Here is a 27,723-nt window from a genome sequence, read left to right as displayed (position 1 = left end):
TTGAACTACCATACTCCTTCCTTACAAGGAGTAAAAACAAAACACCTGAATATGTTATCTGTAGCCAATAAACATTACTAATTAGATTGCAGCCTAAAGTGTCAAGTATTTCTAACAATTACATTAAAAATATAGCAGCAAGACAGTTCCTTGGATCTTGCTTTTCCCCTCTCATTGGAACTGAATTGTAGATATTGGGCACTGTACCTAGCAAGTCACAGAAGATCTGAATTAGGCTGCCTTAATTACACCTGGCCTATTTTAATGATTTTAAAACTAGATCTTAAACGTGAAAGTAAATAAAGGCAGTAAGGGAAACACTACACAATGAGTATGTACGGTTGCTGGCTGCAGACTTCAACAATACAGTTGTGACATTTACAGATATCACAGATCACTACCAGAACATCACATAAGTTTATTTCAGATGTAACAGCAATGTTAAAATTGACAAGTTTAATTCTTAACTGCACCAAGTAAACTTAGCCATTTAAGTACTTTTTAAGTTATTCCCTCCAAAAAACTGAGGGAGCTTTTCTTTTCCACCACCGCACACCATGGTTTCCCAATAGTTCTCTTTTTGGAGGACTTTTCAATTGATGAGTAAACTGCTTTAGAGATATTTCAGAACTTCATTCCCCAAATGAAAGCTAATCTGGACAAACTATATATTGCATAGATTTCTCTACAGATTCTTTGCTTTAAAACCTAAATGCAACTACCATACAGTGTAATTTTAACCTATTTGCCCCACAGTAAAAACTATCTGTCCTGAAAAATATGATGGATATATCCTGTGATTTTCCAGTTAACAGAATTGTTCTACTTCAAAGATAATTATCATGTATCAAAATAACCAGCTCAACATAGGACATTACTTCAGTCTTTACTGACTCATAGGCATATGAACTTGTGCCCAGCTTTTTACCTCTTCCACATTCTCCTCCTCCTCCATAAGTGGATGGAATTATTTAACTAAGTTTGATGTAGGACAATTAACCCTTTACAAACATTTACAATTTAGGTTAAGTCACTGACTACCGTGGAAAAAGAAACTATATATAATGATAGGGAGCCTACACACTCAATTCAAAATTTAATATTTTTTCCTCCTTAAATAACATATACTTGTCATGAGGCAGCTATTCGGTTTTCAATAACCACATTTAGGGATACATTCATAGGACTGATTAGATAGTCCAGGTGAAATGGTTATAGAAAGAGGCAGTGTCATCTCAGAAAACCATTTATATATCAAAGTCTATTTTGATACCTGGGAAATTTACAAAAAGGCTGCTGCATTCTTCAAATTATGCCTTCTGTAACTCAAGCACTTCTCTTGCCAAGAGCAAGCTGAAACTTATCCATGAAGATAAAGGTGCTTAATGCTAAACTTTTCTTCTAAGCTTAGATTTGGATTAAGAAATGAATACCCCCAAAAAACCAGCAAGGTTTTTCTACATTTTACCATCTTAAGATTAGAACCCTATAAACTCATTCATCAACTGTCTTCTTTTTCTGTATTATTCTTGGCACTCAAGATTGTTGAAGTCTACTGCACTTTGTACTTTCACATTCTCAAATAAAAACTTAAGGTTATAAAGTGTGCATAAACATTTTATAAAATAATTTTGTCATTTAACATATTTGGAAATGAGACTTTATACCAGAATTTTACATAAGGGGATAAATATGAATTAAACTTCCTTTTAAAGTCAAATGACAGAAAGCTCAAGCCCTGTGCATTACTTTAAGGTCTGAGAACTTTTCTAAATAGTGGAGACGGGACTACAAGTGAAAAACATGAATATTTCAGATGTCTCCCATCTTACAAAGTTATCAACCTGTCAAAGCCACTCCCTATGTGCTGGAAAATGATCTGGCATAAACCAGTCCTCTCAGTGGAGGAGGTCACAGTGACGTTTGTATTATTAACATTTTACACTTCCATTTTTCCAAGAATAGAAGCAGTATGTTTAATAACTGCCCCTGCCTCAAATCCTTAAACTCAATATCATAGGCACTGAGTATAAGCAAATCTGGGATGTCCTCCAACAGATATGCAATAGCACAGCTATGTTATTCTCAAAAATACTGTCTATTTTCTCCTATAAAATCAAATGCTCAGTGGCCACACTTTTAACAGCTGGCATTAGATGACATTAATTCAATTTATTGTGTCACAGCCCATCTAAGCTTCCTTTTAGGTATTTTTTAATATGTCCAAGAGAAAACACCTGCTTCAGGTTTATTTAGGGGTTGTGACCAATAAGGACATCAACTCAATTTTTAAGGTTAGACTATTGTTGGGTTTACTGAAGAAAAAGGAACAGGGGAAAAAATTAAATCACAACACACCTCTTTAGGTCAGTTAAAGGCCATATCTCTAGCTGGGATATTAAAAAAAATTAATCTCACCAGCCCAAATCCTAAAAGTTAATGCCACTAGTAACAATCAACAGCAGGAAAAACAAACCTGCTAACAACCAGCCCACTCATTAGCAAAAAAAAGCAGTTTAACTCAAATACTTAGACCGAAGTATAACACTAAACCAAACTGCCCCACCCACCAGCAAGAAGAGAAGATATAATTGCTTAAAAATAAAAATAAGCTTGGTATTTCTTACAAGGATAACGATGTTCCAACTCCCGAGAATGCTCAGGAGGACTAAAGGTGGAGTGAAGGCAATGTCTAGGGATTACTATCCCACAAAGCGTTTAAAAACCCAAAGTACCACAAACACACTCAACTTGTCTATGAATTAGAGAACAAGATACTGCTGCTGCTTCTTTGTCTTCTGAAATATACAATGTTTTGTAGGCTCTGCCCTTCAATGTGAAAGCAGGACATTAAATTTGAAATTATTTGACAATTAAATTTTTAGGACCATCTAACTTTAACTGCAAAATTAAACAGATCTACCTTTTCCTTCCTTCAAACCTTAACTCACAAAAATAAGAGAAAACAATTCAAACATGATTATTTTTTTAAAGTCCTCAAAAGTATTAAAACTCTTAGAGAAAAGGAAAGGAAGAAGGAAAAACAAGAACAAGGAGGGAGAAAAGCTTTAAAAGAAAAGTGTTGGGGTGGGGAGGAATCAATGGGCCTCTCTTTTATTTGGCGACAAGCAAGTGCAAGAAAGTTCATTTGTAATTTGTTCAGTTGTCTGTCTTTTGCACATCTGCATTCTGACCAGAAGGAACTTTGAGGTTTTTCTGCAGCACATGAGCATCTGCGGGCTCTATCCTCTTATAGTAGTTCTTCTTTGTCTCAATAATCTCAAAGCCAAACTTCCTGTAGAAGTCAATTGCCGACTCGTTGCTGATCTGGACATGCCTGAGATATAAGAGAGTATCAGAAAAAAAATTAAAATTAAGGTTTCATCAAGTTTTCAGTATTCTCCACAGATAGCTCCAAATTGGTTGGAGCTAGAATGCTGCAGACATTTGTTACATTCTCTTTACAATAACCAGTAATCAACAAAGGTTAGGCATGCTTACCTAAAATCTTTTGATGACAATTTTACACTTTTAATCTAATTTTTACATTTGTAAGACAGCTGGCTGAGATTAGAAGGCTCACAGTGTTTATTCTTGTAGTCAACAAAGGGAAAGTACCACAGCTATCAAAATTTTTTCACTGTAAGAGGATAAATTATTAAAAGGCCCTATTAACACAAGAAAAAAATGATGAAAAATAAAAAACTAGGGTCTCAAAGCTGGAAGATATATCTTCCTTCTGATTGATAAAAAACATGGTATGTTTTAAAAATTAAAAATGCAAGCTTTCTCAATTACTCTCAAAATAACACTGTATAATTCAATCTCTCACATGGCCAAACTAAATTATGAACATCCATGACTGTGATCTTAGTCATAGCTCTTTATCTACAGCCTCTTGAGATTCAAGTATAATTTCAGCTAGGTAATCTCTGATTTTGATTATTAAACTCTACTACAAATGATCTACTACAATGTTCAAGGCTATCAACATAGCCTTGAACAAAACACACAAGGTTTTGCATGAGAATAGTAGTATTAATAGTCTTGAATTCTGAAGGCCTGAGTTTTAATCCTGATTTCATCCCTATGACTTTGGAGCTCTCATCCTAATATAATAAAGCAATGTGTTCTATCTCAGGTTCCTAATCTACTATTATTAATAAAACAAAACTAAACAAAACTAACAACTACTCGAATACTTTGTAACAACTACTTCCACATGTTTCCAAAGGCACAATAAGTGACCAGATTTTAAAGTTTCTAGATTTCTCCTGCCAATTTATTAAACCCCTTTGATAAGAACATTAAATATTATTTTACTTACAGATAAATGTTGTCAAAAGTACCATCTTTTTCACAGATGTTTAAGACATGATTTAACATTTTAGTTCCTGTTAATAAAACAAATAACAAACACGTGACTTCATAAATCAACCTTTAAATTATGTATCTATCCACTTGCCATCTGAACTACTTATTGAGTCCTAATAGAATTTATGAGGTATACATTAGATATCCTTATTTTCCAAAGTCGTGTTCTCTCTCTACAATAACTACATATGTTTAAAACTGTTAGCAGAAGACTAACCTTTTTAAACAAGCACTTCCGGGTAGAAGAAAAACAAAAAGAAGGGGACGTAAACAGCAAATCTATGTAGGGCTTCCAACAGAATTATGTTAATAAACATTAGTTATTTTTCACCATATTTTACATAATTCAGTAACCCTTTCTCAGTATTCCTTAAGAAGACCCAAATTAACTTACTAGGTCAGCCACATTAACAAATAATATGTTTATGCTTCTCTGAAGAAGTAAAAAAACCACAATTTTTTACCTATTCCTAGCCTTCGGTAAGGTGCCAGACATCCTAGTGTCATGATGTAAAGTCTCTTCTGATTCTGTGAATGATCCACCCTACAGCATACCGCACCTACAGCAATATCATTGAAATAGGCTGCCAAGGAAAATATAAAGAAATAACGTTGAACAGACAGAATAACACATTTAATCTTTTTCCCTTTTAAAGGACTACATTGTTCCTATCAACATTAAATTTCATCAACTATTTCATGAATATCAATGACCTCAAAGCTCATGTGCCATCTTAGGAAGTTTAAGCCTCCACTAGAGTATAGCTTAAAAAGTGAAAACACACAGGTATACACTAAGTAAGAACACTAAGCATTTCTTTTTAAAATTCAACTATTTTATTCAACTGATTTCTCTGAGATTTTTCTCACAACCTAGACCACTCCCATTTCCTCACTTATAAAATAAGCAAACTAAATTAGTTAACTCTTTCTGCTCTATAAAAAACTAGGGTTCAAGAACAAAAAGAAAGAAAAGAAGGGAGGACAAAAAAAAACTATTATACCAAGTTTTGCTAGCTCGCCAACCTCCAGCACGTCCTTGTAGAACTTGTCATTGTAGCTGACTGGAAAGATGACCTGATTCAATCTTTTCAACTGTTTAATATTGTGTGGTGTCACATCTCCCAGCTCGATCCGGCTACTGGAACAAATCAAAATGTACTCAATAAAACATAATTAGCCTCATTTGTTAATATGAACATATGAAAGGGGTACCAAGTCTTTTTTACATGACTGATAAGTCCAACTCTTTCAGAGTTGATTTATAAGCAAATTATCATTTATAAGCAAATTTTGACAGTCATTCAATACAAATTCTACTCAGAGCTTTCATACAATTACATACATTTAGGGACAAATATGGTACACAACAACTATTACGAAGGCCAGAATAACATTCTACAAGTGTCAAAATTTTCCTTGTAGTTTATAGTTCAGAAAAATTTAGATACACCTATTTCTGGTAAAATTACAGTTCCTTTGTCCAAGTATCTTACTTCTAGGAATTTATTCTAAGAAAACAATAGAAGTATGCAATACCATGCACATTCTATTCATTGAAAACCGTGGTATATGAACTACCTACATCAGAGTCACAGAGGTGATATGCAAAATTCACATTCCTGGACACACATACCCCATTTTCAGAACCAGAGTTGCTGGAAACGAAACAAAGGAATCCACATTTTGAAAACCACCCCAGTATGAAAACTATTTATTAAGAAAGCAACAGGAGTGATATGGTTTGGCTGTGTCCCCATCCAAATTTCATCTTGTAGTTCCCATAATTCCCATGTCGTGAGAGGGACCTGGTGAATCACGGGGGTGGTTGCCCTCATGCTGTTCTCGCGATAGTGAGTTCTCACAAGATCTGATGGTTTTATAAGGAGCCTTTCCTTTGCTTCGCTCTCATTTCTCCTTCCTGCTACCATGTGAAGAATGATGTGTTTGCTTCCCCTTCCACGTTTATAGGTTTCCTGAGACCTCCCCATCCCTGCGGAACTGTGAGTCAATTAAACCTCTTTCCTTTATAAATTACCCAGTCTCGGGTATGTCTTTATTAGCAGCGTGAGAAAGGACTAATAAAAGGAGCATTCCTAAGAAACCACTTGTAATCAAAACAAGTGGTTCCATGGAAAAGATTAAAGCTAAAAAGTTTCAGTTCCAATTTCTAACAAAGTATCAAAGTTGTTTTGCCTGCAGAGCTATAAACAAACAATTTTTAATAGCTGAAGCGAACTTCACTGCTGTTAAAGGCGGATCAAATGTGATAAGGCAAACCTGACAGCATTCTACAATTTTTTTGCTCCATCCGTATTATTTGCCCAAAAAGATGTTGTAGTATATTGTGTTTTGTAGAGAAAAAGTACATTTCAACTATATTTAACAATGGGCTTTTGTTAACAACAGAAACATGCTTGAAAGGATTTTAATGTGCAGTAGAAACTGTAATTTTAAAAACTGTATTTTGAAATGTTAAAATTTAGATTAAAAAGCAAACAACAACAACAACAAAAAAACAGCTGGGCATGAAGGCCAGCACTTTGGGAGACCGAGGTGAGAGGATCCTTTGAGCCCTGGAGTTGAAGACCAGCCTGGGCATATAGCAAAACTTTGTAAGAAATTTAAAAAACAAAACTTAACCAGGTGTGGTGGTGTGCACCTATGGTCCCAGCCACTTAGGAGGCTGAAATGAGAGGATTGCTTGAGCCTGGGAGGTCGAGGCTGCAGTAAGCTATGATTGTGTACCACTGCATTCCAGCCTGGGTGACAGACTGTCTCAAAAACAAAACAAAAAACAGCAACAATTACAGATAAAAAAAGAAATTTCTGAAGTTGATTTATCTGGATAGAGAGGAATATGATGTAATATTTTATCTTATAGTACAAAGTTCTCTAAGATGTATTACTCTATAATGCCCAGTTTGGAGAACATTCTACTTGCTAAGGAGTTAGCAGCAAAAACAGGAGACTCTTACCCCTATTTAAGTAGTCTGTATGAAGAACACCAAAGACAGAATAAAGCATCCTTTCTGTCATACTTAGCAGTTTTGAAAGGCTTAGCTCATTTGGAACTTTAGCCTTCCTGCCTCGATTATTTTATACACCACTAATCTGTATTACTTGTTGCAACCAATGATCTTTTCATGTCTTGTATGTCTTCCTAAAATCTGAACATAGTTTCTTAGCAACCACACAGATTAAATAAACAAACATGTTAGTAAAAGGGTAAGAGATTTATATATTTAAAAATCCCCTCAGCACCACAGGGAAGGTTAAAAAAATAAAAATAAAAAAATAACAGATTTTCTTGTTATAGTCTCTTTTTATAGCCTTTTCTCATCCCAAATCTTTGACAACTATAATGAATTCCCTGTATGAAACTCATGTTTTCTTTAAGTAGATTACATCTCATTCACAGAACTCCCCCTCTTCATAACACTTTCCTGACTAAAATCTGCTGGGCTCACTTTCCCCACTATTTACCATTCATATAAAAAAAAAAAAAATTGGGAGGCCAAGGTGGGCAGATCATAAGGTCAAGAGTTTGAGACCAGCCTGGCCAATATGGTGAAACCCTGTCTCTACTAAAAATACAAAAATTAGCCCAGTGTGGTGGCACGTGCCTGTAGTCACAGCTACCCAGGAGGCTGAGGCAGAAGAATCGCTTGAACCCAGGAGGCAGAGGTTGCAGTGAGCTAAGATCGCACCACCATACTCCAGCCTGGGCAAGAGAGCAAGACTCCGTCTCAAAAGAAAAAAAAATCTGTGGATACCGTTATCCTGTAAACTATAGAATCCTTTTTCTTTTTTTGAGACAGGGTTGCTCTGTTGCCCAGGCTGCAGTGCAGTGGCATAATCACAGGTCACGGCAGCCTCCGCTTCTCAGGCTCAAGTGATCTTCCTTCCCACCTCAGCCTGATGAGTAGCTGAGAAAGGCACATGCCACCATGCCCAGCTAATTTTTGAATTTTTTGTAGACAGGGTTTCGCCATGTTGCCCAGGCTGGTCTACAGTTCCTCAGCTCAAGTGATCCGCCCACCTTGGCCTCCCAAAGTGCTGGGCCTACAGGCGTGAGCCACTGTGCCTGGCCAAAATATACGATCCTTTAAAAATGCAGTAGCTGACAGGGATCACATCTTACCTACGTTGTCTCCTGTTTAACTTACCATAGTGCCACAAGTTGGGTGTAGCAATTTTTTTACATACAGTTTATATTAATTTAGAGCATCTCATTTTAAAAAAAGTCTTAGTATTTAAAAAGAGATTTAAAATTACATTATAAAGTTGAAGTATGAACAATAATAGTAACTTAAGAACCTAAAAAGTCAAGCTTCTAAAGTATAAATGAAAGAACTTGAGGTTTTTAAAACTTTAGGAATCATTTGTAGGTAGTAACTAGGCTTCAAGCATATTTACAATTTTCAAAGAATAATACCAGGTATTTCTTGACTTCACACAAGAAGAAAAAGTGGTTATAGTGCACTGTGCTAGACTGAGTCTAATAAAAGTTAACTACTAAGAAAAGTTTCCATTAGGGTGGCCAGATAAAGCCTAAATAGAGAAAACAATATTGAACCATTAGGGAATAGGCGGCTTAATCTTTCTCTAATTAAAAAAATACATGTCTTTTTTTTTTTTAAAAGCACACCATAGAAATGACGTAGAAAGGGAAAATATCCTACAATAATATGGCCAGAAATGAGTTTGTTGATAGGAAAAATTAAGCTGTCTTTGAGAAATTAATTTGATTTTTTCAAGAAACAAATATGCTAGAACAATTTCAAAATGTTCACTTAATGTAACCTTGTCAGCAAAACTGAGCTTCAAATATAGTTTAACTCTCATTAACATGATATGTCTGACTGAAATGGAATACTTCTGTAATCCTGATCACTTAGCTCCAAATTATTTTAAGACGTGGATTTTCTAAATATATCAAAGTAATATAATCAACTTGTAAATCTAAGTTAGCAAGGAACACACAGTTAAAAAAAAAAAAGGCATAAACATAAGGGATATGTAGACATGTCAACTTGTAAATCTAAGTTAGCATGGAACACGTAGTTAAAAAAAAAAAAGGCATAAGCCTAAGGGATATGTAGACATGTCAAGAAAATATTACTTGAATGTAAACAACCAAAAAGCTTTTAGTTAGAATAACCTATAAAAAGTTAAAAGAAAGTCCAAAGTCTCTATTAAAAAACTAATCTAATGGAGATTTAAAAAAATTCTGTCAATCTGAATTTTTCTAAAGTTCTTATGAACATAACAGAGTTGCCTATTTAAAGCATAAATCAATTCTATTTCAATAAATATTTGAATATCTATGTGTTATGCATCTGGAATGCAAAGGTGTTTACATCTGGTAGGAAAGACAGGTATATACAATGTGCTACTAACAGTGCATGTACATACAGTACAAAAATAATACTAGAATGAAGGTGACAATGGGAAACATTTTGAAGAATGACTAGCTTATTCTGTGGAAGGGCAAGAGATGCAGTCTAATAAAACATGAACAAAACAGCAATGATATGGTCCGAAAACTAGTCAGTTTGATATGGCTAAAACATCAAGTGTGCTTGTGTATAAATGCGGAAGCTGAAAAAGAACCAATTTTATGAGGGCCTCGTATATGGACACATTTGGTTATCTTCTCTGTACTTATTCTCTTGGTGATCTCATTCAATCTTGTAGTTGTGTGGCTTTAATGCTGCCAATTTCCAAATTTCTGTCTCTAGCCTATAGTTCACTCCTGAACTCTACATTCCTAGATCCAAGCCATCTCCAGTAGACACTTCAAAGTGAACATACTGCAAACAATTTCAAATCTTTGTTCCAAAATCTGCTTTGCTTGCAGTTTTTCCTGTCGATTGATGGCCTCTCCATCCTTGGCTGCAGAATATGTTAACTCCTTCAAGTCTCTGTTCAAATGGTATCTCAAAAAGGCTTACTCTGACACACTTTTTTCCTTTTTCTTTTTTTTGAGACGGAGTCTCCCTCTGTTGCTCAGGCTGGAGTGTAGCGGTGCAATCTCAGCTTATTGCAACCTCCGCCTCCTGGGTTCAAGCAATCCTCCTGCCTCAGCCTCCTATGTAGCTGTCATTACATGCATGTGCCACCACTCCTAATTTTTGTATTTTTAGTAGAGATGGGGTTTCACCATGTTGGCCAGGCTGGTCTTGAAATTATAGGCTCGCCCACCTTGGCCTCCCAAAGTGTTGGGATTACAGGTGTGAGCCACTGCACCCAGCACTTGTAATATTCTTGATATGTTTTCTTATCAGGGTTATGTTGGCCTCAAAGAAAGTCTGGAAGTGTTTCTTCCTTTTTGCTGTTTCATTCAATAAATAGAAAGCTTCAGGTATTTTCAAATTATGTTAGGAAGGGCATAAATATTTAGGACTACTGTTGATAATTTGACGCTTTTATCATTTTGAAATATCCCTTCTTTTTGCTGGCAATACTCCTTGTTTTAAAGTCTACTTTGTTCATTAATACACACAGTTTTCTTTCTTTCTTTTTTTTTTGAGATGAGGGTCTCAACTCTGTTGCCCAGGCTAGAGTGCAGTAGCACAATCTTGGCTTGCTGCAACCTCCGCCTTCCGGGCTCAGGGGATCCTCCTGCCTCAGCCTTCCAATTAGCTGAGACCGCAAATGCATGCCACCACTTCCAGCTTTTTTTTTTTTTTTTTTTTTGTATTTTTGGTAGAGACAGGATTTCACCGTGTTGCTCAGGCTGGTCTCGAACTCCTGAACTCAAGCAATCCACCTGCCTCAGCCTCCCAAAGTGCTGGGATTACAGGGATGCGCCACCAGGCCTGGCTTTACAGCTTCCTTCAAATCAAAGTTTTATGTTCTATCTTTTACCTTTTTTTTCTTTTTCTTTTTCCTTGTGTCCTTATATTTAAAGTGTGTGTAAACAGCATATAGTTGGATCTTATTCCTTTAATCTGACAATTGGAGTATCTAGTCCGTGAAGATTTAATGGGCCAGGCACAGTGGCTCACACCTGTAATCCCAGCACTATGGAAGGCTGACTCGAGTGGATCACTTGAAGCCAGGAGTTCAACACCGGCCTGGCCAACATGGTGAAACCGTGTCTCTACTAAAAATACACAAAATTAGCCAGGTGTGGTGGCGAGTGCCTTTAGTCCCAGCTACTTGAGAGGCTGAGGCAGGAGAATTGCTTGAACCCAAGGGCAGAGGTTGCAGTGAGCCGAGATCGCACTACACTCCAGCCTGAGTGACAGAGCGAGACTGTTCAAAAAAAGATTTAAATAATTATTGAATTACTGATTTAGTTGATTCAAGTCCATCAGCTTGCAATTTTCTATTTGTAGCAAGTATTAACTGTTCTTCATTTTCCTGCCTTTTACGGGGATCAATTTTGATTGATCCCTTGGCTTTCGGAAAAAAAAAAAAAAAAAACTTTTTAAAGCTTACATAAAATTAAATTCATCTTTTTGGTGTATAGTTCTGAGTTTTTACAAATACATATAATCAATGTAACCATTACCAAAATATACAATTTAATTACTCCCCAAACCTCCCACATGATCCTTTGAAGTTCAACTCCCAGGCAGCCACTAATCTCTTTTCTGTTCCCCATAGTTTTGCCTTTGCAAGAATGTCACATAAATGGAATCACAAAATACATAGCTGCTTGTTTGGTTTCTTTCATTTAGCATAATGTCTGAGATTCACCACGGTGTTGTGCATATCAATAGCTCATTCCTTGTTAATGTTGAATGGTATTCCATTATGTGGATGTACTGTAAATTTATCCTCTTGTTGAAGGACAGTTGTTTACAATTTTAGGCGATTACGAGTAAAATTCCTATAAACATTTACATATAAGTTTTGGTATGAACATAAGTTCTTATTTCTCTTAGTAAATATCTAGGAGTGGGAATGCTGGGTCTTAAGTGTCTAAGAGTTCTAGCTGTTCTGAATCTTCATCAGCATTTGGCACTGCTGACTTTTAAAATTTATGCTATTCTAACAGGTATGTAGTTACAACTTATTGTGGTTTTTAATTTGCATCCCCCTAAATAATAAATGAAGTGAGCATCTTTTCATGTATTTCTTTGCCATTCATGTATCATCTTTGATAAATTATCAGTTCAGATTTCTTGTCAATTTTTTAAAAACTGGTTTTTCTTGAGTTTTGGGTGTATTATAGATACTTGTCATTTGTAAGTTATGTATGTTGCAAAGAATTTTTACCAGTCTATGGCTTTTTTCATTTTCTTACTGTTTTTGGGAAAGTTTTACATTTTGACAAATTTATTTCATGGATTTATTCCTGAGTTGTATTCAAGAAATATGCCTAACTCAAGATCACAAAGATTTTTAGTTTTCTTCTAGACATTTTACATTTAGGTGCATGAACTCCCTCTTTCTTAAATATCCCTCATTTCTTTTTTCTTAAGAAGCCTTCTTGAGGTATAATTTATATACCATAAAAGCCATGTTTTAAGTGCACACTTCAGTGATTTTTTTACTATAAAGTTGTGCAACTATCATTGCAATTCAGTTTTGGAACATTCTCATTACAGTCTCAAAATTCCTTAGGTGCATCTGCAATCAATCCCCTTTCCTATCCCTAGACAGCCACTAAATCTACTTTCTCTTTCTACAAATGTGCCTTTACTAGACATTTAATATAAATGGAAGCACACAAGAAAAGTGATCTTTTGCACTAGGCTTCTTTCATGTGGCATGCTTTTGATGTTCACCTGTGTTTTAACACATGTCAGCAGTTTGATCTTTTTATTGCTGAATAGTATTCTATTTTGGTATAGTTTATACCACATTTTGTTTATTCATTCACCAGCTGATGGATATTTGGGCTGTATGTGCATCTTGGCTACTATAATGCTGCTATGAATATTGCATAAAAGTCTGTGTGTGGACATATGCCTTAGTTTTTTTTTCTGGTAGATAACTAGAGAAGTGGGATTGCTAGGTTGTATGACAAATATTTTTAGCTTTTAAAAAAACTGCCTGTGGTAGGTACAATAATGCCCCCCACCCCCAACCAAAGGATGTACATGTCATAATCCCAGGAATCTTGAATATGTTACTTTACATGGAAGAACAGACTTTGCAGATGTGATTAAGATCTTGAGATGTGAAGATCAACTATGATTATCCAGACAGGCCTAATATAATCACATAAGTCCTTAATAAACAGAGGAGATATGACAACAGAATACTATTCAGACAAAAAAGATTTTAAGATGCTCTATTGCTGGCTTTGAAGATGAAGGAAGAGCCAGGAGCTAAGGAATGCAGGTTGCTTATAGAAGTTGGAAAAGCCAAGGAAACAGATTCTCCTCAAGGGTCTCTAGGAGAAACACAATCCTACTGTATTAGTATCCTAGGGCTATCTTTAAAAATTACCACAAACTCAGTGGCTTGAAGCAACAAACTTATTCTCTTATAGTACAGGAAGCTAGAAGTCCAAAATCAAGCTGTCAGCAGGGCCATGTTCTCAAAACTCTAGGAAAGAATCTTTCCTTGCCCCTTCCAGCTTTGGTCTCCCCAGGTTTGGGACAGCCTACCTTCATCTTCACATGGTCTTTGTGGTGTGTCTGTTTCCTTTCCTCTTCTTATAAGGATGCTAGTCATTACATTAAGGATTTGCTCTAATTCATATGAACTCAATTATACCTGCAAAGACCCTATTTCTAACTTAGCTCACATGCTGAGGTTCCAGATAGATAAGAATTTTTGAAGGACACTATTTAAAATCACTCTGTCTGCCAACACCTTGATTTTAGCCCAGTGAAACCCATTTCAGACATTTAACCTCTAAACTGTGGCTGTGACGTTTATATTTCCATCAATAATGTATTAGGGTTCCAGTTTCTCTACACCTTTTATTGCCTTTCTGTTAATAGCCATTCTACTAGTGTGATGTGATATCTCATTGGACATATTTCTCTAATGACTAATGATGTTATGTTTTTGTATGGCTATTAGCCATTTGTTTATTTTTTTTTGGTAAAACGTCTATTTAAATCTCTTGCCCATGGTTTAGCGCTGAGAATAAACCTAGAATTTTTACACTAATTTTGTACTATTTTTACATTGGATTGCTTATCTTATTCAGTTTTAAGAGTTCTTTATATATTCTGGATACAAGTCCTTTATCAGATAGATGGTTTTGCAACTAATCTCAATTGCAGCTTGTCTTTTCATTTTCTTGCCACGGTATCATACTAACGTAAGGTGTTAGTAATATGAGAAAACTGGGAATTCTTTATAGCATCTTTGCAATTTTTCTATAAATCTAAAACTACTCAATTGTTTTTTAATTAGTGGAGGAACTATTAGCGTAAGAGATAAGGCATTTCAGCCAATTGCAATTTGCGAAACTTTCTGGATTCTAATGTGAAAAAAAATCTATTTTTAAAAGACATTTACAAGACAGAAAATAAGTACAAACTGGGTATCAGATCATAAGGTAATATAAGGTATTGCAATTGTTTAAAAAATCCTTCTCTGTTAAAGATTCATATTAAAGGCCAGGCATGGTGGCTCATGCCTGTAATCCCAGCACTTTGGGTGGCTGAGGCAGGTGATCACCTGAGTTCGGGAGTTTGAGACCAGCCGGGCCAACATGGCGAAACCCCATCTCTACTAAAAGTACCAAAAATTAGCCGGGTGTGGTGGTGCACACCTGTAATCCCAGCTACTCAGGAGGCTGAGGCAGGAAAATTGCTTCAACCTGGGAGGTGGAGGTTTCAGTGAGCTGAGATCACGACGGTGCACTCCAGCCTGGGTGACAGAGCAAGACTCTGTCTCCAAAAAAAAAAAAAAAAGAAAAAAGAAAAACGAAAAAATATTCAAGTATTTAGATATGGAAAAGGATACGACATCTAGAGTTTCTTTTGGAAGTGCCCCAGCAAAAAAGGAAAGGGAAAAGTATAGGTCAAACAAAGATGAAATAAAATGGGAATCGATCCTACTTACTGTAGTTGATTGATGGGGCTCATTCTACTGTTTCATTTCATAAATGTTTAAAGATTTCCACACATACACCATGGAATACTACATAACCATAAAAAAAGAACAAAATCACATCCTCTGCAGCAATATGGATGCAGCTGGAGGCCATTATCCTAAGTAAATTAAAGTAACAGAACACTGAATACTGCATGTTCTCACTTACTAGTGGGAGCTAAACACTGGGTACATACAAACACAAAGATGGGAACAACAGATACTGGGGACTAGTAGAAGAGGGAGAAGGGAGGGAGGGGCAGGAGGTGAAAAACTACCTGCTGGGTATCATGCTCACTACCCAGGTGACAAGATCAATTGTACACTAAACCTCAGCATCATGCAACATACCCACGTAACAAACCTGTACGTGTACCCCCTGGATCTAAGATAAAAGCTGAAAAAGAATCCATAACAAAAAGTAAAATAAAATACAAACATTACTCGTTATATACGGTACAACAAACTGCAGTACTTTCCAGGCATGTTATTTTTGATACTAAAACTCAAAGTAGACAGTAAATTATTCCTTGTTTATTTCTTACTATATGAACAAGTAAAAGGAGGCAAGACCTTCAAACATTTAAAACACTACAATTTCTCAATCCCCAGCTGTACAAGGCTTCAGTTTATATAGAACAGAAATTGAATGAGAGCTGAATGAGTGAGCCTTCCATTTAAGTACCAGATCACTCTTCCAAATTTCAGCAACGTCCAGTCTGTTACCATCTTTGCTTCTGGAATAAACACCTACTAATACATGTTCTGATAGTTCTTTTTTCCATCAAAACTAGTGTCAAACGCTTTTAAGGTATGAATGGGCAATTTTAAAAATGATTTATATAATGCAGTCTAAATGTTACCCAATGATACTGAAGCAATGCTAATGTTAAACAAAAACTACGTGGTAAAGGGAAATGCACTTGGACTTTTTAAATGAAAGAATTCTCTTTTATAACACATTGCTTTGCCAGCTATTTCCTGAAACATAACTAATTCATAGCATATAACCTTTGACTATGGGACTATATCAGACTACCAAGGATGTCTGTAGTAAGAAGAAGGTCAAAGAAAAGAATATAAGAAACACTTGAATTTTAGAGGTAAAAGAACAGGAACCTACAAAGATGTCCAAGAAACAATTTTCAAGAGAAGGGAGGAAAAAACCTGGAGAGTGAGTAGTGCTACAAAATCAACGAATGGATCCCAAACCTGGTTATATACCAGAATTATCTTGCCAGTTAAAAATTCAGATTCTCAAATTCCACCTTGGCAGCTTTACTTTTGTAATTAAGCTTGTTATGTAAATCATCATCCAAATTTAACACCCATTTAAATTAAATTTCCCACGGCATGTGCGTAAATTCCTAAATCTGAGAAATCTGGTGAGGGAAACAAGGGCTAAGGATGGGCAAAGAGAATGGGTCATTGGAAAAACTATGCTATATGATCTTTTTTTTTTTGTATTTTTAGTAGAGACGGGGTTTCACCGTGTTAGCCAGGATGGTCTCGATCTCCTGACCTCGTGATCCACCTGCCTCGGCCTCCCAAAGTGCTGGGATTACAGGCGTGAGATCACAACGAATCATGAATTGTTTGCTTACTTCTGATAAGAACGTAATATAATGTAACAATGTAGACTATCTTAATTTATCAGTAGTTTAAGACCTTTACTCTGTATATAAGACACAAATTGCCGGCCTAAGAGTTAAATCAGCCATGTGGTCACATCTATTTGACCCACAGGTTTTTTGTTTGTTTGGTTTTTGAGACAGTCTCCCTCAGAAGCTCAGGCTACAGTGCAGTGGCGTGATCTCAGCTTACTGCAACCTCTGCCCCCCAGGTTCAAGCGATTCTCATGCCTCGACCTACCGAGTAGCTGGGACTACAGGTGCCCGCCACCATGACTGGCTAATTTTTGCATTTTTAGCAGAGATAGGGTTTTGCCATGTTGGCCAGACTGGTCTCAAACTGCTGGTCTCGAATTCCTGGCCTCCCACCTCGGCCTCCGAAAGTGCTGGATTACAGGCGCAAGCCACCGTGCCTGGCCTGATTCACAATGTTTCCTTTTTGTTTCTGGTTTTTACATTAAGTTTGATGCTAATATTTAAATGAAATGATTTTACATATAGTCTCAAATTGCAGCTTCTCTTACTTTACTGATTTACTTTACGTGGTTCCTGTTGGCACTAGAGTTTACAGCCCTACCTGTAGAAAATTGAAGACAGTTGTTATTAAATACACTAAATTACTCTCTCAGCTCAAACTGGTGTGACGTGCTACTTTTTCTTGTTTTTCAGATTCATAACAATCAAACCCCAAGGCATTTTCATACCAGAATTTTTAGACTAAGGAACTGAAAGTGGGACAGACTGTGATGTAAATAAGAAACAGCTACTGCCAAAGTGCCTACAGACACTTTATATTAAGTCCTTAAATGTGAAAAATGCAGTTACTTGTCTGCCTCTTTATACACCCCCATTGGCTATTAATTTGTGCCACAAGATTATAATTTCATGTACATAACTTCTGGGCTTAGACTATGCTAGTAGGAAAACTTTACCCTTGGCCTATAAATCAAGCAGTGTGATGAGTTAATGCACACTAAATTTTGGCACAGTGATGTCAGGTATTATGGACGCAAATGTTTTTAGCCATTCAACCTATTGCCAATTATGCTCCTAATTGTAAAAACATTTAGTAGCAATATTCTCAAAGGCCACAAGATGGGGATATGACTCCACAAAAGTGGGTCTCGGTAAAAAGTGTTTTTTTTAAGGATGGTTTCACTATATTGCCCAGGAGCCTTGAACTCCTGGGCTTAAGTGATCTTCCAGCCTCAGCCTCCTGAGCTATTGGGACAACAGGCACCACATCACCACACCAGGCTCAAAGTGTGACTTTTTAAGTTATATAACAAAAAGTGAAAATGAAGTATAGAGAAAGCTTCAAGCCTGTTTATACTTTTAGTGAGTATTAAGAGTACCTTGGCACATCATTTTAACTGCCTGTTCATTTGTTGTGCAGAGTATTTGATCTGGACTGGATCTATTCCCCCACTTTACAGATGATGAAACTAAACCCCCAAGAGACAAATGTACCTGTAGTTATACAGACAGTTATGGATAAAGCCAGAATCAAGCCTATGTCTATTAATTTCCATTGTAGCACAAGATCAGTCACACCATGTTCTGTCAAAGGAGTGATCTTTACCCCTCAAGGTCACTTTTTTAAAAAAGTGAGAGAGATCTATTGGTAAACATTTTTCTGACGTATACTGATAAAGGTGCATTTGCATAAAACTCAAAGCATCTTTTAGTAAGGATCAAATGGTCCTTTGATTTAAAAATGTCAAGAGGTTAGAAGGGAGGTAATTTTTTCTTTGCTAGCGGTAATGTTTCTAAACTCTTACCCTGTAGTAATCACATGAAAGAGTGATTCCTCTGGAAAATAAATTCCTTCAACCTGAAAGCAGGCCCATTCAGAATTTATCACACAGTTTCAACACTAACTGCTCAGGAGGTCTTAACCTGTCACCCACTGAGATTTCTACCTCATATGAACTATATTACCGTTTCTGTCCTTACAAGGCACCTCCGCCCTGCTACATTTATTCTTATATCTTACCTCTTCTATAAAACTATAAGACTTAGGGCAGGATCTCAAATTATTTCAGGGAATTACTAAATTACTTGGACAACCAAAAGTGTCTTCAGACATTACCAATAATTGGGAAGAGGGGGTGGGGGTTGCCCTAGTTGGCAATTACTGTTCTAGAGGTTTGGCAGTAATTTTATAAGTGAAAGTGGGGCTGGGCATGGTAGCTCAGGCCTGTAATCCCAGTATTTTGGGAAGCCAAAGTGGGCAGATCCTTTGAGTCCAGGAGTTCAAGACCAGCCTGGGCAACATGGCAAAACCCTGACTCTATTTCTTTGAAAAAAGTGGGCCGGGCGCGGTGGCTCACGCTTGTAATCCCAGCACTTTGGGAGGCCGAGGCGGGCGGATCACGAGGTCAGGAGATCGAGACCACGGTGAAACCCCGTCTCTACTAAAAAATACAAAAAATTAGCCGGGCGCGGTGGCGGGCGCCTGTAGTCCCAGCTACTCGGAGAGGCTGAGGCAAGAGAATGGCGTGAACCCGGGAGGCGGAGCTTGCAGTGAGCCGATCTGTCTCAAAAAAAAAAAAAAAAAAAAAAAAAAAAAAAAAAAATTGGGGTGGATCAGCTCTCCAAACTGTATGCCTGCAAGTAGCAGAGGTATAAAAGTCTCAGCAATTATATGGTCGGTTACTAATGCTAAATACACACATGGGTACAATCTGCTTAAGACTATAACCTAAAAAGAATCAAATTATTCTGTGGAAAATTGTTTCCACTGTCATCCACATATTCAGTTAAGAAAGCTCCTTGCCAGCTTATGGCTTTTCTTTCACTGCCATCTAAATGTTAATGTTTTTATTTCCAAATCTCTGAATCCAAGCCAATATTTCTGACTGGTTACTGGTGATCTCTACAAGAATCTCAAATTCAACACATCCAAAAGCGACAGCATCACTTTCCATAAGAAATTAGAACTACCTCTACAATCTATGAAGAGCCCACCGTTCATCCAATAGAGAAATTTAGTTTTCTATGTGTTCTTTATGTCCTATTTTAATCTCTGTTAATTCTGCTTCCCCAGATACCTACAAAATAGAACTAGCACACAAGCTAGAATCTTTGGCCATTCCTATTCAGATTCAAGCCATTCTCTTAAAAGACAACCAAGGCCCGGAGGTTGAAACACCTTTATTAGTGACCCTACTGCTAGCTATCATTTGTGGTACATAAAACTAAAACTTGGTTGCTTTTAGTTCAATGCTTTTTGCATTATAGTGTTTCCTTTAAAATAAATAACAAATTATATATACTAGAAGCAGGGGAACCCAAACATACCTTTAAATATACCCTAATTTTCTGGAAAGAGAAGTCTTTGAAATGCTCCTAAGTACAAAACATTTTCCTTGCTTATCCTTGTTTAAACAACTTCCAGCTCTAAAAATTTTTATTTCAAATGACCTGGGCCCTAATGTCTCACCCCTACTCTCTAAAGAACATCATCTTTGTTTTATAATTTGAAGTTAAGGCAATCATCATCCCAATTAATAACTGGGTAAGTTATAGACAACTTAAGTCACAAAATGACCAGTAAAAATGGTGTATGTCCAAACTTCACTAAATAATCATGAAATCTTTAAAAAAGGAAATGTCATTTATCACCTAATCAGCAAAGTAAAACTAGAGTTAAAGCAAAATGTGAATATTTACTCAAAGACAACTTGTAAGGAAGCCATTAGTTATTTCTATCATTTTAACGTATTCAAATGTATTGAACTCATCGCAAAGAAAATTTATACCATTCATGGCTGAAATGTCAGCCACAATATGTTTTCTTGAGGTTTTTCCCCGTGCCCTTCCCTTTCATTAGCCCTTGGAAAGAGAAGGACATTTTCATACATTACTGACAGAATAAATTGCTACTATCTTTTTGGAGGTCAACTGGCAACAAACACCAGAGCTTTAAAAATGTCAGTACCTTTTGATCCAAAAAATTCATTCTTAGGAAATTATCCAAAAGAAGATATTAAGGATGTGTGTCAGGTAGTTTTATGAACAAGCATTCACTACAGCACTATAGGGGACTGAGGTAAGAAGCCTCTGGAATTGGAGAACAAGGTTTTCCCTTAACAGTTTCTGATAGAGACAGAATATAGCTTGCACTAGCTCAAGAAAGATGAATACTTCCAATTATCTCTTCCCTACCCTTTCACAGCAGACCAAGTGACTGAATGGCAACACTTTAACCAAAAACCAGAATCGCCTCAAAATCCTTCACCACAGAGGTATAAACAGCCATAAACTATGTTGGCCCACAAGTTGAAACATTCAGAAATATCTACCATCTGGGAAGTAGATTCTAAGGGAAAAGATCTTGTTTTATACAACTTTGGCTTTTTATGGGTTTAGCACAGAACTGTCCAACAGATATACAAGTGACATACAAAATTTAAAAATGTTTAATATCTTGGGAAGACTTCCCTGATATAACAAAAAAAAAAAGTTTAGTATTCACATTTACAAGGGGAAGGAATCATTTCAACATGTAGTCAAAATAAAAGTTATTTTACCTTAAAAACTTTTTCATTCAAGTTAAGTATCCACATTTACAAGGGGGAGAAATCATTTCAACATGTAGTCAAAATAAAACTTATTTTACCTTAAAAAATTTTTTTCATTCCAAGTCTTTAAAATCCAGTTTACTACACTTACAGCATGGCCCAATACAGCTACTCATTTTCCTTAGAAATATTTGATCTGTATTTACATTTCACAAAATCTGCAGTAGATCCACATATCTAAGTTGTTTCAAACATACTTAAAAACGGACCAATAACTTGTGAGTTTTCTTTTCTTTTTGAGACAGGGTCTCCTTCTGTCACCCCGGCTAGAGTGCAGTGGCGTTATCATGCCTTGCTGCAGTGCAGCTTCAATCTCCTAAACTCAAGTGATTTTCCCACCTTGACTTCCCAAGTAGCTGGGACTACAGGCACACACCACCATACCCAGCTAATTATGATTACTATTTTTTTTGTAGAGACGAGGTCTCACTATGTTATAGCCCAGGCTGGTCTTGAACTCCTGGGCTCAAGTGATCCTCCTGCTTTGGCCTCCCAAAGTGTCAGGATTACGAGTGTGAGCCACAGTACCCAGCTGAGAATCAGCTTTCACACTTTAAAATTTAAAATTTAGTTCTGTCATACGAGGCACATTTTTTTTAAAGGTCACTTTTAATTGAGACCCAATGACAAAAGGTGGACAATAATCAATTTGGTAAAACAGATTAACAGTACCCTTTAAAGCTTCTGTTTCTATGTTTACTAATGGCTTCCCCACATAGGCAATATCATCTAGACTATGCGAGAGTTTTCAATGACTCCATAAGGACTAGTGATGGTAACAGAAGCTTTATCACTTTGAACTTCACAGATATTATCAAACTGAGACACTGTATCTCCTCCTTTTACATAACTTAACAGTTACTTTTCTAATCCCTTCTTCAGTGTCTGAGAATCTGAACTGAACAAGCTGTCCACATACAGCCTTGTTTTCAGAAAGTGATGTGGATGACTATACTTGAATGAAGGATAATCAAAGAAATACACATAATTTGGCTTCAAAACATGAACATTACTACATATTGGAAAACAGTGAAACAAATCAGCTGCCCAGCATTCCCGCTCCAGGTCCTCAGCACACAGACTGCAGCCATCTTACCCGGGAAATGGCAACTGTGCCACAGACCACAAGGTACATTTCAACTGCTCAATCGCCAACTGCAGCTAGTCACGACTGTACTAGACAGAACTATAACATTTTGCCATTAAGTTAGGCATTGAATAGACTTAAATATAGCTCTCATGTTCACGATGGGAAGAATGTTTCTACTGGTTACTACTGGTATTCTATTGGTTACTGCAGGCTGCATTTAAAAAAAAGATGAAGGCCAATCATTTGAATAATTGAGAAAGAGTATCGTTTCAGCTATCACACAGCTGAAAGCCACAGGTAGTACCTGGAAGAAAAAATTAGGAGTCCCAATAACAGTTCCCACTCTACTGATCATTATGTGCAGTAATATTCACACAACAGAAGGATCTTTCAAATTATGACAAACAGGGAATATATCTTGATTCAATAAGATGAGCGCTTGGACTACTAAGTGACTTTAAAAAATCTTTCCCAACCCAGAAAGTATTGATTATTCTTTGTTTAGAGCTTTACTAAGAGTTGTCTGCAATTTCAGGAAGAAATCACACCACTAGTGGCAACACAACATGAGTCAACAATGCACACAACTGTATAGGCAACAGATATACTTTCTAAATTACACGATGATTCTATTTACAGATAGATGCAAACACTTGATCTTATGCTTTATGGCGTAGTTGTGCCACATCATTAAATACTGAAATAAATTTTATTATAAATTACTTCCCTTTTATTTTTCTATTAGAGAGGACAGTACATTGAATTTTTAGAAAAACTTATGGTGTAAGTAGGTTATATTTTATATGAATTCATCTCAACACAGCAAGGGCACATTACAAAGTATTTGTTAAAATTCACTATCTCAATCAACAAACCACAAATTGTTTCACAGAAGGAAGAAGCATAAACTGTAGGTTTATAAAAGGTGTCAAATGCTACGTCAGCCTGACTAGCTTTTGGTTTTGCTGAAAAACAAAATAGCAATAAACCTTTAAAAACAGTTTTTTGTTTTTTTTTTTTTTAAGACCAGGTTTCATTCTGTTGCCCAGGCGAATATATAGTGACAAGATCATCGCTCTCTGCAGCCTTGAACTTCTGGGCTCAAGTGATCCTCCTGCCTCAGCCTCCCAAGTAGCTGGAACTACAGACTTGCACCACCATGCCTAGCTGACTTCTTTTTTCTTTTTTGAGACAGAGTCTCGCTCTGTCGCCCAGGCAGGAATGCAGTGGCGCGATCTCAGCTCACTACAACCTCCACCTCCCAGGTTCAGGTGATTATCCTGGCTGCTTTATTGTTTGTAGAGACGAGGTCTCACTATGCTGAGATGCTAAAAATATTCCTTTTGCCCCTTACCAGTCCATATGCTGTCAGAGGTAACCACTGTTCGGAGTTTTTAAAGTTTTGTTTCTGACTGCAGAATCTTACATTTTATTTTATTTGGTAAAACGGCTCCCTTTACTATTCCAATTAGTAATCTACATTGTTCCATATTTATATTACTGCTACCTACTGTCCCATCTTAGTCACGTATTCATATTTTGTTAAAGACATTTTTTATTAGTACTAATTTGCACCTCTTTACTGCAATTAAAGGCTAAATGATTTGGTTTTATTAGACTTTCTATTACACTGCCTAATTACATTGCCACCTCAGTCATGGTTATCTGTGGCATACCTTCTTGCTCGAAATCGCCTTCCCTAGAGAAGAACAGATAAAAATACCACTCACAAATTCAAACTACAATGTCCCTGGTTCATAAAAACAGCCAACTTCAAAAGGAAGCAACATTTCCTAGTATATCTCAAACTTCTACATGGGCATATAAATTACATTCAGTAGTTAATAACCGGAAATTTATCTTCTGTGGAGGACAGACATGCCAATACAATGGAAAGTCCTACTGCTACTACTAATAAAAATACTCATGGTAAAAATATGAAGAAAAACCAGGTAAGTTTTAAGTTTCAATATGATAGGCAACATAGGCAACAGTATGCAATTTTAAATATTTGACTGGTTTGTGTTGGGACTTCTGCAGTTTCCAATTTTAGATATTTCAATTTACTGTTTACTTAGCTCAATATACAACAGAACACTTAGCAAATAAAATTTCATACAAAAGCCATATAATCAAGACCACTGTTTCGTTTTTACAGGCCATTCCAAATTAAGAGTCAGGACTATAAAATCGACCACACTGTGCACTGTGGTACAAGTTTTGGAACTCAAAGCGCTTATTTTAAACCTATACTGTTGTGGGTTCGGTGTCTGAACAAACACAAGTTAAGATTCACACAACTCATTTGTTGAGTGTCTTAAATACAGACTTAGAAACAAAAAAATTAGAAAGTTTCATCTCATCTGGGAGTTAGCTCATTTGTTAAGTTTAAAGGATTATTCCTGTGAAATCATCTTGAAGGTTTACAGTAAAGAACACAATTCTAAGCTCCCAATCATAAGAAGTAATAGGAACTTCACAGGCATAGTTACTAGCATAAAGGTACAGATTCAATAGTTTTAAGTTTCCTCTAAATTCGGCCAGTTACTCATTTCTAGGGATCTGCCTTCATCAGGTTACATGTAAATATCCATTTTAAACAGAGATAATTGCTCCATGAATATATTAATTCAAGGTAGACGGTGAATAATATTACTGTTCAGCTCCATTTCTATCGCCAAGTTATGTAGCAGAAAGAACATCACACCCTATGGAGACTGAACTAGATTGAAGATTTTGGATCTAAACATACAGAATAATTTCCTGGCAACCCCCTTTGTAAATCCATGGCAATTTCAACACTGGGAACTCTTCAGCCTCATTTTGCTTACTTAACAGAACATGACAAACAAGTACTGAGTGCCTGACAATGAGTACAAAAATGAGTAAGAGTCAGCAACCATGCTCAAGAAGTGCAGTATATGCCGCGCTTAGTGGCTCACACCTGTAATCCCAGCACTTTGGGAGGCAGAAGTGGGTGGATGGCTTGAGCTCAGGAGTTTGAGACCAGCCTGGCCAACACAGACCCCCATCTCTACAAAATATACAAAAAATTAGCAAGGCGTGGTGGCGCGCGCCTGTGGTCCCAACGACTTGGAAGGCTGAGGCGGGAGGATTGCTTGAGCTGGGGAGGCAAAGATTGCAGTGGGCCAAGAGATAGCGCCACTGCACTCTGGCCTGGGCAACAGAGCCAGACCCTGTCTCGCTAAAAACAACAACAACAACAACAACAACAACAACAAAAGGAGTGCAGTATAGCAGAAAAACAACATTCTCCAAATATGTTGGATTGTATCTGAAATAGCCAAACTTCCCAGATCATGATTCAAGTGGAGCAAATACTTCCTATACCCGTCAATTATATTTACCTAACTGGGATTCTTTAGAACTTGATGTGAAACAATGCAGGTACTGTGAATAGTTCATGGTTCTTAAATTTTAAAGATTATTAAAGAAAACATACAATTCAACATTAGAATAAATATCCAGTATTTAAAGGAAAATTAAAGTAAGGAAACATGTCACAGACCTAAGACCAAATTAAACTTTCTTGGAATCTCTTCAGGAACCTCAAATACCGATACACAGAGATAATATTTAGGTCCTTGTTTGGGGCAGTATGAGATTACGTTGAAAGTGACTTTTATTTCACCCTCAAAAGCGCTGAATAGTCGGAATGACTTCGTTAACTTAAAACATAGTTATGATTTCTTAATCGACTTACAACAACAAACTAAGGCATCGCAGAGAGCTTTTTAACGTTTACGAGCTTCATTTCTTTGACGGTAAAGACAAGCTCCAAAACGGCTTGAGGCAATGCTTATGAAAAATGTTATGTAATTAATACATTAAAACTATACAACTTAATGGTAAGGCGACATTTCATAAAAATTTAAACAGTCGATCCAAAATAATTCCTAATTTTACGTAAGAGGGAAACGGTGGAAGACCGAACATTAACTTTGCCAATCACCTGAAAGGAGCAGCGTGGTAAAACTACCCAGGACCGCCTCAGCACTCAGGGGCAATAGTGAACTACTGAAGCAATAGCTCCACCTACTGATCCACTCTATACTTCCTTAAACATGTTGGCACCCCAAATCTACAGTGATCGTGCTCTCTTCCCCCTCCTCCACTCGCTGTGACCCAACCCAAATCTAGTTGAGTCACTAGCTCTTAATACTCATCCCCGTGCTCTTTATTCCAATTTCTTCTTCCTCCAGAAGGTTCTGCACAGCTCCCAAGCGTGAATTAAACTGAAAGGTGTCAAACACCGCAGTTCCAGAGTTGAGTCTGGAGATGGAAGACAACCAAACCACTCCACCTGGAGCTGCGGGCCGGCGTGGCTCAGCGGTCCGCTCCCGGGAAGGAGGCCCCGGGCGCCTCACAATAGCCTTTCATGTTGCCCCACTCAGCCGCTTCTCTCCACTCAACAACCCACACTCGTTCTCCGAACCGAAACCCTGAAGCCCCCGGGGCTTGCCTCCGCTGGCCCTTCAGCCCGCCAACAGCCCGAGCCTCGCCTCCGCCCCCTCCAGGAGCCGAGGGAACTGAGCAGCCGAGAAATCTCCCTCCGCCGGTCTTCGCCCTGAATCTCTCCTCGCCTTCGCGGCTCTCCCCCTCTACATGGGCCCTGGCCCTTCTACCCCGCCGGCCGGGCCCTGCCCGGCTGCCCTTCCTCACCCTTTCATCTTCCCCGCCTGCTGAGGCCGTCGTTACCACCGATATCAACGCCGTCGTAGTCGCCGCCCTTAGGTCTCCGCGCCCTCAGCTCGGGCCACTCAACCCCGCAAGCCGGCCTCCTAGCCTGGGCAGGGAGCTGGGCAAGCGAGGAAGGCCGCGAGGGTCTACGGAGGGCTTGAGTCTGGTGGGGGCGGGAGTGTCTCCCGCCGCCGCGCTTGTGCCGCCGCTTCTCCACACGTGCACTCGGGTCTCTTAGCTCCCTCCCGCCGCTGCCGCCAGCCAGACCCGCTGCCGCGCTGTGACCTTTCACCCCGCCCCTCGCGCGCCGGCGCGTCCGCCGCCT

The 27,723-nt window shown here is 37.6% G+C and overlaps 1 protein-coding gene across 2 annotated transcripts; it reads right to left on the bottom strand.

Annotated features, from left to right (window-relative positions):
* Window positions 1-389: 389 nt before the first annotated feature.
* Window positions 390-27,723, bottom strand: NAA50 (N-alpha-acetyltransferase 50, NatE catalytic subunit). Of its 2 annotated transcripts, none has more exons than XM_032150147.3 (5): window positions 27,381-27,723; window positions 5,379-5,512; window positions 4,839-4,958; window positions 4,328-4,394; window positions 390-3,337 (listed from the first exon to the last, which is right to left on the bottom strand). In XM_032150147.3, exons 1-5 carry the CDS (start codon window positions 27,386-27,388, stop codon window positions 3,160-3,162), a joined length of 507 nt encoding a protein of 168 aa, XP_032006038.1. In that variant the 5' UTR covers window positions 27,389-27,723; the 3' UTR covers window positions 390-3,159. The 2 variants fall into 2 exon arrangements, with proteins under 2 accessions (XP_032006038.1, XP_032006037.1); XM_032150146.3 differs by having other exon boundaries at window positions 5,379-5,515; window positions 27,381-27,718.

This window comes from Hylobates moloch, unplaced genomic scaffold, assembly GCF_009828535.3.
Source record: "Hylobates moloch isolate HMO894 unplaced genomic scaffold, HMol_V3 SCAFFOLD_4, whole genome shotgun sequence".
NCBI lineage: Eukaryota > Metazoa > Chordata > Mammalia > Primates > Hylobatidae > Hylobates > Hylobates moloch.
This window is presented reverse-complemented; position numbering and strand designations above follow the sequence as displayed.